This window comes from Salvelinus fontinalis, chromosome 34 (assembly GCF_029448725.1).
Source record: "Salvelinus fontinalis isolate EN_2023a chromosome 34, ASM2944872v1, whole genome shotgun sequence".
NCBI classification, from domain to species: domain Eukaryota; kingdom Metazoa; phylum Chordata; class Actinopteri; order Salmoniformes; family Salmonidae; genus Salvelinus; species Salvelinus fontinalis.
Genome location: NC_074698.1, coordinates 35364918 through 35375240, shown reverse-complemented (window position 1 = coordinate 35375240; position 10323 = coordinate 35364918). Strand labels below are relative to the sequence as shown.

At 37.8% G+C, this 10323-nt stretch overlaps 1 protein-coding gene across 11 annotated transcripts in view; it reads left to right on the top strand.

Annotated features, from left to right (window-relative positions):
* The first annotated feature begins 3206 nt into the window (after nucleotides 1-3206).
* Nucleotides 3207-10323, top strand: part of LOC129833964 (BAH and coiled-coil domain-containing protein 1) — a 217364-nt gene continuing 210247 nt past the window's right edge. For 9 of the 11 annotated variants that reach the window (XM_055898776.1, XM_055898777.1, XM_055898769.1 and 6 more), the window contains exons 1-2: nucleotides 3207-3495; nucleotides 6378-6696. In XM_055898776.1, coding sequence (XP_055754751.1) covers nucleotides 6525-6696 — 172 coding nt within the window. In that variant the 5' untranslated portion in view covers nucleotides 3207-3495; nucleotides 6378-6524. The other 2 variants (XM_055898766.1, XM_055898767.1) reach the window with 2 other exon arrangements.

The following is a 10323-nucleotide window of genomic DNA, read 5'->3' as shown; positions in this document are numbered from 1 at the left end:
CCATAACGTGCGCTCAACCTGTACGCGCGTACACACAGGTGTAAATAGGCTATAATGACACGAAGCACTACAATGCCCACCATATCTCTTTTAAATGCACATTTCAGTATTAAGCAGGTCTACTTGACATTTTGTTGAATAAGGACTACAATTCCGTATTGTCCTGATGGACTGGGCATGAAAGTGACTGAATAAATCCACTTGAATTCAAATCAAATCAATTCTGAGGCAGGTGTGGACAGTTTGGTTTTATGTCAATTGGTGTTTGAGTAAAATGTAGAATATTCTGGATAGTTTTAATCGATTTATCTTGCTTGCATTTACCTCGAGGTACATTCCTTTAATGAGTCTGAAATTGCATGCTAACTGCAGGTAGCCAATGGATATCTACAAATACCGAATATTTATGGCTATATCATAATGAATTACATATTAAGTTACAAATGTTGCAACAAACGATAAGTAAATATGAATCAATTTATGTATATATTTATTTTTACCTATCGTGTTATAACTGGTTATAACCAGTCCTAGTCTTGTAAAACATTACCATATGCATACTGGTGTAACTAGGCCGTCGCCATAGTTCAGGGGTCACCGACCTAGAGAAACCATGGTGATGAGTTCTCAGAATCAACACCATGCTCCTCCACAATCCCACCTAATGTCAGCCTATTGTTGGGTCTCAATCATTAGTTTTTATTAAAATATTCAGTCGCAGGTCTAGGTTTAATCAATGTTGCAATGATGTATGTCAAAAATAGCTGTCTGTTTTTTATTGCCACGGTGACCAAGATGAATGTTATGTAATGTCTGTATATGTAAACAATAAAATAGCAAAATAATAAAGAAAATACAGATAATTCTCCATTTTATTTATTGTTGAAAAATAAAACAACATTAGTAATTCAATGTATATGATTCCTCCATAACTATACAAAACATCTAAATGCCCCTTTCATTAAATTAGATGACTCTTAATTATGGCAATTTATATTTTTCCAGTTAGATACAGTCCATCATTAAATGTAATGTACATTTTATTCTATTCATAGCCTAAATATTGTCTCATGTAAATAAAGTTATCTCACGTAAACACAACATAATTGCTCCTGTTTGGTTATTTTACAGTATGTACAAACACATTTGATTGCAGTAGAGGCACACAATTTTGCACAATCGTATATATTTTACATTTGCAGAGTCTACGGTTGTAGACTATGCCCTTCCCTCGCATAGGCTACTGGTTTTCTTTTCAGACAAATTATCCCAACAAATTTCAGTGATCGCGGAGTGTAGGCTTTGGCTATAGATACTATTCTCATTTTACAGCGACTGATCTATTGAAGGCTATTACAAACTACGTTTTAATGTTAACTACGTGGTGATCATCCAATTATTATTTCTACAGAAGATAACAAGCGGTATTTTCGCAAGCACAGCTATTTGTTTAACACTATATACGACAAACCTCAAGCAGCCACAACATTTCTAGTTGTTAAATAGGCCTATTGGTGAAAGGGTCCATTTACATTTTCTCCATTGAAACTCCGAGAGGAGGGACTCCGGGCTTGCTGTTTCACTTCTTTCTCTATGAGACGACATATCTACTCGCTGTATTCCATTCATCTGGTGATTCGCGTCGGTTGTCTCAGCTCGTTTACTGCTAAACCATTGTTGCATCGCATTTATCCGAAATATAACCTCATTTAAAAATATATATAATGTTTAACTTCCCCTCTTCCTGCCCGCCGTATTCCCTTTGATTCACGCTTGACTCATATGGCTCGAGGGCGAATGGGGTCCGAGTATGGAGCGCCTTGAAACAGTCTCGTCTTATCTCCTTTCATCATCTAACCCTGGGACGCCTTGAAACCGCAGGGCCAGTTATTGCTTATTTTTTTTCCAGACAGCCCAATGCGGACTGGACAGCACCCAATGAGAGTCTTGTTTACACTGTGTGAGTGACAATGCTCTGGCAATGTGCCAGCCAATCAAAACGTATATTGAGTGGGACTCATTTTTAAACCCTTTATAGTCCATATACTAATAAATACAGGAGAAATGTTCACTTGTTACACTGATGATGCCTTCTATAGTTTTTCTTCCAACGCAGGTGGTTGAACTAAACACACCTGATCACAACCTTCTGAAATAATAGCCCTGCAAAATAAGCATTTGAGGCATGTTGTCATGCTTTGAAGAAACACTTTTCTATCTGAAGTTGTCACAGCATGAAAGCCCTGACCTCATCGTTGTGCTCATTTTTTATTTTATTTATTTCACCTTTATTTAACTAGGTAGGCAAATTGAGAACACGTTCTCATTTACAATTGCGACCTGGCCAAGATAAAGCAAAGCAGTTCGACACATACAACAACACATAGTTACACATGGAGTAAAACAAACATACAGTTAATAATACAGTGAAAAATAAGTCTATATATTGTGCTCATAGACACTTCAGACAGAAATAGGAGTGATTATTGAGTAGTAGACCTAAAGATATAGACCCTTCGTAACTGTACATCCTTATTCCAAATATATTATCATAACAACTAGTCTATTGATCCACCAATGTGTTCCCATCCACGAGGCACTGACATTTTTTATACATTATTTTATTACAAAATATGCCTGATTTAACTGCTTTAAATGCGCATTTGAATGTAAGGATTTTAGGGAGATTTGTATTTTGGACACAAGAAAAAAGTTTATCATACCAACTAGATAGACAGTGCATACTTGTCTCATTAAAAATGTTGAATTAAGTGTTAATAAAACAACGTGTAATTTCTGAAAACTACAGATACGTCCAGAATGACACATTACTTAATTACTTACAGACAGACACATCATAAGGGACAACTACAGTATACATTTGAACATATAACATACTGAACAAGTTCTCTAATTATTTCTTATATTTATTAGTCTAATAGCCTACATTGCTTTGATTCAAACAACATGGCTTTACTGTGATAATGTTTATTATTAGTGGTGGTATTGTGGATGTATGTCTATTTGTGTAGGCCTAAATGTTCAATTGCTAAAACCTACATGTAAAAAGCCCACTGTAAAACTTTAAATCTGGCGCGCATCACTTTGTTCAGTCGCTACACTATTGGCTCTTGATATGGGCCAATCAACATCTCGTGTGTCCCCGGGCGAGCGGCACAAGCTCATTATCATGTAGGTATCCGGCCAATGGGCGAATGTGTTTACCCTCCCCGAGATGCGAGGCACGAGCTGATCAGTGCACTGGGAAAGAGAATTGCTGTTCGGAGATCCGAGCCTCGATTCTGTAGTCTAGAAGCCCGAATCCCGGTGCTTTCAGCAGATTGAACGACGTACTGCGCAGCTCCAAATGAAAACCTATAGGATGTAACCGTAGGCACACGTTTTTGTCCAAATGAACGTAATTTTTGGTCTGTATTTTTTCCCCTTTATTTTATAATTTCCTAATTTATTGTTATGCAAGGATTTAACATACCAGTAAGTAAATTGTATTTTATATTTTCTTGATCTTGGCAAATTAAACCATGGCTTTCTGTCGACCACGAACACAACATTTGAAATGACAGGACTAATAACTAAATAATTCATGGATGTAACAATTCTACAAAAGCCCAGGTAATTTTATAAACAACACAATTACAGTATGACACACCTAGGCTGTAACAGTGTAATAATTGCAAGCAAGTGTATGCTAGGTCAATATTAAATTCTGCATGCAATGTCTAAATTCAATGTATGTAAATATGAGGCTTTGTGCGCATATCTATTTATGGGCTGGCTTTTAAAATTTAAATGTTAATTATGCGGTTGGCGTTATTTAAAACAAAATTAATAGGCCTAGCCCAAACTATTATTATTATAACACAATATTTATATTTAGAGTATATATTTGCAATTGGCATGAGGTGATCTACCGAATAGTCTAGAGTTTATTTTCCTACATTTTTATTTTACAAAGACAAAACTGCATTATGTAGCGGCATAATCGTTTTGGCCGAGATTTATTGATCGACGACGCATTTAATCAATTTGTAAATGAGGAATCATTGTAGTTGCTTGAGTCGTTTATTTTACAGGATACCTGATATTATATGAATTCGGCCTATTTCATGTTACATGGCCGCTCTAAGATGTATTTATTTTTGTATTTACCTCGATTGTCTGTTGGCAAATCATTCTAAATGGTTCACCCTCAATTTAGTTTATGTAGGATTAGTAACATAGCCAACACGCAGTGGTGGTATTTGTATAGGGAATAATGTTTACAATCGTTGCCCTGCTATGGTGTATTCCCACCCCGCCAGGTTTGACGTGGATGGGCGCCTCTCCCGCAGCATGATCCGACCCAATAAAAGATAATTTGATTTATCATCCGATTTCCTGTGTCCGAACGGATTCTGCAAATGAAATATGCAATGCAATTGAATTATTGGCGTCGATCATTTGAACATGTTAGCAAACAAGACAGTTTTCGTGTATAAATTCACATAGCATGAGTCCGACACAGCTTTGTGTAGTAGGCTAGGCTACCAACCACGAAGCGTTCCCCCTATTACGCTGTAATAAAAATGGTCAAGTCTACTCGCCCCAAATAGCCATGGCGTCTTCGCATTTCTAAACGGTAATATAGGTTTGCAATCAGGTTGTTCTTAGATAGTCTTGTTTTAGTCGTCAAACACATGTATGCGTGCGGTTTATGACTTTATATCAGTCCGGTGAAGGACTGTAGCAAGTCTAATGGCTGACTGCAAGCAGTTTAAATGTGGAGACAAAGACAGTCGCCGCCACGGTCATTCACCTTGGGTTTTTAGTACTAGAATTTTGGGGATTCAGCATTTTTCATGTCAAAATCAAACCTTTCACGATGAAGAAACTTGAACAGCATTTATACATAGGGATTTATATCAATTAAAATATTTGGCCAATACTTCCAATGTCCATGCAAATATTGTTTTAGATAGCTGGCTAGGCTGCACTGTTGACTTATTCCTTGGACAGTCAGTTAATAAAGTGAGAAAATAACCAATGTATAGCATTTTACAGATGAATGAATATTGGTTAAGCCCTATACACATTACATGCTCTTGTACTTGATTATAATGAGAGAGAGAGAGAAAGCTCGAGTGATAGGCTATATTATATTTATGCAGTAGCCTAAAGGCTAGAGTTTATATTAGGGTTGCTACTCTTTGATTACCTGAAATAAAAGCGTAAATGGGTCACGAAAGATGAGGAGCTGGAGAGCAGCTATTTACATGGACAGTTTGGACACGCACAAGTTCTTGATGAATTGAAAACGACGTTTCGGACGACGTGCATTTTGATGTGTAATTCTCACATGGGGCTTTCAGTAAAATTACTTCGCAGATATTTCACATACGTGGAAATAATCGCGTTACAATCAAGCGTAGACTGTCCAAGACAATATCCCATTGTTAGGCCTATGCATAGACCAGCATTTTGACACGAGCCTAATAAATATACATGATCAACTATACATTTATTTTTAATAATGAACATGCCTGTATTATGGTTGAATAGTCAAAGACCATATGATCAGGAGGGAGCAGTGTTCACCTAGAGATATTAATGCACATTTAGGCATAATCAATTGGAAATAAAAAAAATCGTTCATTTTGTGCAGTTTGAGCATTCTGTCTTATAAATCATGCATTTAGTTCATCAATAGCATGTACTTGTCCCAATAATTCTTAATTTAACGAATGAAACGTCTCCACAGATTAAGCACTATTTGCCAAAATTGACAGCTGACAAAAGTGAATGTATGGATTGTTCTGATGAACTGTACGATAAGGTATGAATAAAATAACACAACTATGGGATATGACATTTACAGCCCTCAGTGCACAAAGTAAGACCTTGAACAGACTACAGAGAGACCTGATGTGTTCAAGCCAGGCTCCAACGGTTTCAGTACTACATCAAGGAAGGCCTTTCCCTCAATAGCATAATCAATAGAGATTGCAGTAGGCCTATAGGCCTGCCTGTCAGTCGCAGAAAACCCTTGGTCCGTCGTATACGGTTGTAGAAAACAAAGATTTGGGTGGTTGTTCTTATTGTTGCTGATCCCGTGTTGTTTTCTTGCAGCGTTTACACTCCCTCAAGGAAGGGAAGACTGAACAACGCTTTTGTCTCAACCGTTCACTGCTTCTGCATAATAGTTATGAATATCTTAAGCACAGCCTGTGACATGTATAACTGAATATAACAGTAAGGCAAATCTACACAGTAACGCTATTCCAGCATATGACATAAACAACTGTAGGCCTTTAGAATGTTATAATTTTCTAAACATTCTCTCTGTCAATCAAAACCCTTTTCATTTTTATTTCTTGCAGAAAAGATGATTCGGGGCTACGTTTTTGGCTGGAGAAGCCTTCGACCAACTAAATGCAACATTTAGACCTATAAAGGATTATTATATGGATTGCATCTGATTATCTTGGTCTCCCCGCTGGATTTCGGATTATTCACCTTTCGCCAGTATGGAGGGACGGGATTTTGCTGCGCCTGCCCACCTTCTATCGGAGCGGGGCGCGTTGGTACACCGCGCCGCCTCTCGGATCGCCTCCACCGGCCACAGTTCAGTACAGCATGGCGGTCATTTCCCGTCAGGAAAATACTACCCTTCTCACATCCCAATGGCTCCGCATTCAGGTTGGTAAAATATATATACGTGTTGTTTCACCATAGATCATTTTGAACACAATATATTAGTCCATCGAATTTGTGCCAAATGTCCCCAATCCCCCTGCATGCATTGCGCCAGATAATTAATTAGCACGCGAGGTTGGCAGCTAAGGGACGTTACTAACGAATTTTGCACTAAATATGTCCAGAATGATTTTGCGGTATAATTATGATTTACACTACATGATTTGTTCATGTTGTTTTAGTGGTTTCATAAACCCCGGGTTATTTTAGGCTGCATCATGCATATGTAAAGCAAGCACATATTACAAATCCGTGGTGCTCTTTTACGCACACGCCGTGGGCTACTGTAAACAAAATGTCTGCTACTGTACTTGACCATTTGTTGATGTTGAGTGGGTGAATTGTAATTTGGTTTAATGGGCCACATGTAATAATGTAGTAACTTTGTGGAGTCAATTGTACTCAATTGTTGCGGCCTATTTCATTTAAGCCTTGTGGTCTAATTAATTAGACAATTGGTCGTTTTTACCAAATGCACGTTTTTTTTTAACGCAGCTTTCCGGCGTCCTCCTTTTTCTTCAATGACATGCTGGTGATTCTGAGTGATATTCATGAGTGTCATGCTGCTGTGGTTGATGGCAAGCACCCGAACAAAAGCCTGGGCGTTCACTGTTCACGGAAGTGCGTACGGCGACTGAAGGGGGATCTAATGTATGTAACCAGACATATAGGCATAGCCGCGGGAAAATCCTCCTTCTATATCGGGCTTTCACAGTGCATGCATCAGTGACTTAGGTATATATTATCGAAGTGTACTGCATGTAAATAGGCACGTGTGTCAATATGGAGTGCCTGCGTGCGTGTCCCCACTGGACGACCAACTAACTGTATTATATAGGGACAACCAAAACATGGGGAAGGTGCAACGTTAGAAGTTCATATTCACACCAGTTACATTTTAGGGTATGGGAGGAGCTTATCAAAGTTTGGGGAGACCCCACTGGGCACACAGTGGTTGAATCAACGTTGTTTCAACGTCATTTCAATAAATTATGTTGAACCAATGTGGAATAGAAGTAGAATTGACATCTGTGTCCAGTGGAACAACACCACACAATAGTTGGATTTAGACATGTCACATTAAACTGCCTAACGTATATAATTCATATAATAGTTTGTTTTTGTTGTCATTAATACTTCCACAATTTCCACAAATAATCCTTGTCATTAGATGATATACCCACTTGCAACTTTAAGGTCATTGGGGTCACCATAGAGGACAACAGCACTATATTTCTTATATGTTACAGGCAGGTGCGGGGTATGGTTAAATAATTAAATAATCTATAGAAGTTATTGAATATTTGATTCATATTTGGCAAAGGCTGAGTCATCGTTTCCCCTACCATTGCCCTGTTTCTGAATTATGCTGAGACGTTGCATTTTGGAGTCCCCCATAGTGTTGATTTTAATATCCCGTTATGCTCTTCTAGTGCATTTGTCCAAATGACATCTGATTATAGCAATTACACCAATTCTAATACAAATATGTTTTTTTTATACATTATTGGAATGTACTGCACACACTGTATACATTATATCAAAATCAATATACATTTGTTGACAAGGGGCTCACGATGCCTCTTCCCGTCTGTCTGTCCGGCATGTACTCCTGGCCTTTGCAGGAGATTGTGACGTGGTTAGCTCTTATAAAGGGCAATATGGCAGCAGGTCTGGGTATGTCTGTGAATGCCTGGTTGGTGTCTAGGGGTTTTCCTGGCATTCCTCCCAAACACATAGACAACAGCTACAGTGCAGTGGTTGAAGGGAGGAGAGTGATTTGGAAAAAAGGAAAACCATATATTTTTTTAGGTGTATTATACTTTTGTCAGTTGATTTTTATAATTTGTTATCTATTGTGTTTTTTTCAATCTCTCATTGATACCCAGTTGGTGTGCACCTCATGTGGAGTTCCTGGCAAAATCCATCATTTGAAAATGTTAGGCATTTTTGCCCACTGGGTCCTATCTCTTCCCAGTAAACTGGGAACATTCCTAGGACCTTAGCTAACATTCTACATTCTAAGTTCTAGTTAGCGTTTTAATCTAACATTAGAATGATAACATCCCAAAACATGAAAATAATGTTTTTCATAACAAAATATTTTCTTCTTCTTCAGAAAGTGATTAAATGTAATATCCTTGAAATGTTCTCCTCAGATGCACTAAGATGTAATGCACGACATCTGTAACAACCAACACAAAACATTCCCCTGGGATTGTTGTTAGGTTTCCAGGTAATGTAATAACAAAATGTGTTCTGGGAACATTCGTGCAACATCGGGTGAATGTTTTATACAAACATTGTATAATCATCAGCACAACTGGAAAGTTTTTGTGTATTAGAAATTTTGGGGCAACCTAATTGTATTTCATTTTATAGTCATTTAGCCCGAATGAATGTTCTGGGAACGTTCACAGACCCAATTTCGGTTTGCTGGGTTATTCGTCAAACGACTCAATCTAATTGATTTTGATGTACGGTTGTTGGAAAGAATAGACAGTTGTAGACCCATTTAGAAACACCATCGGATCCACCCAACGTTTTTGAACAGGTGCATTAAGACATTCTTGCAATAAATCACAAAATCATGGCAATTACATAACGTTAAAGATGGTTAGCATTCAGCTGTACTATTCATTGATTTCACTAACACCAGATTGTTTTAAAGTCTATTCACAAGTGCATTCACAAATCCATTGATTTGTTACTGTATGTTTTTTGTTGTTGTTGTCTTGATTTAGTATTTGGTTACCAGAAATGATCCTTTGATGTTTGGAACACATCATAAAGCAACCTATTGGATGAGAATTTGAGTATAACTCATGAATTAGTGTAAAATAAAAAAAGACTTAAAAAAATGTGATATATAAAATGTGATTTGTTGATGATGCATCTAGATAGTCTCTTATCAGTGTGAAGGGACTTGTACTGAATAACCTGAACAGGACAGGTCTACATGTTTCACACAGCTACAGACAATACCATCATGCATTTATCATTTAAGCAGATTGAATGGGTTCTTTAAGCACGTACACATTTGTAGCATGTTGAATTGCAGGATTACACGATTGTTTTTTATTGCAGGACGTAACGTCATACCAAATGGATGATGTAAGACACAATGGTGCACAGTTTTCAGGGACCTGTTTTGGCTCATGAGCGCTGCTTTCAGAACTACTTGGTGAAACCTTTCTAACGGAACTTTAAGAAATAACTAAATGTGGAAATAGATTCTCAACAAAATGTGGACTTCGACCCATCCAACCCAGACTGAATATTCCTACTGTACGAGGCTGAAATCACATTGGAACATCTTCAACTAAACAGGTTTCTTTTGTCTTCTAGGAGTCATTAGTGTCTGTTCACCTGTCTTGTCCTGGGCGCTACTACCATTAGGGAAAACGGCATGTTGTTTGCTGAGAGTGTTGAATCCTTCAGTTTTCTCTGTGCTTTTCCCCCGGGGACTAACTCACACACTGTTTCACATGAATACTTTACAAAGAGCATTCATATTTCAGAGTTGGTGTAAAAATGCATTCAGAAGCAGGTTTGTGCTGTGGCTCCTTG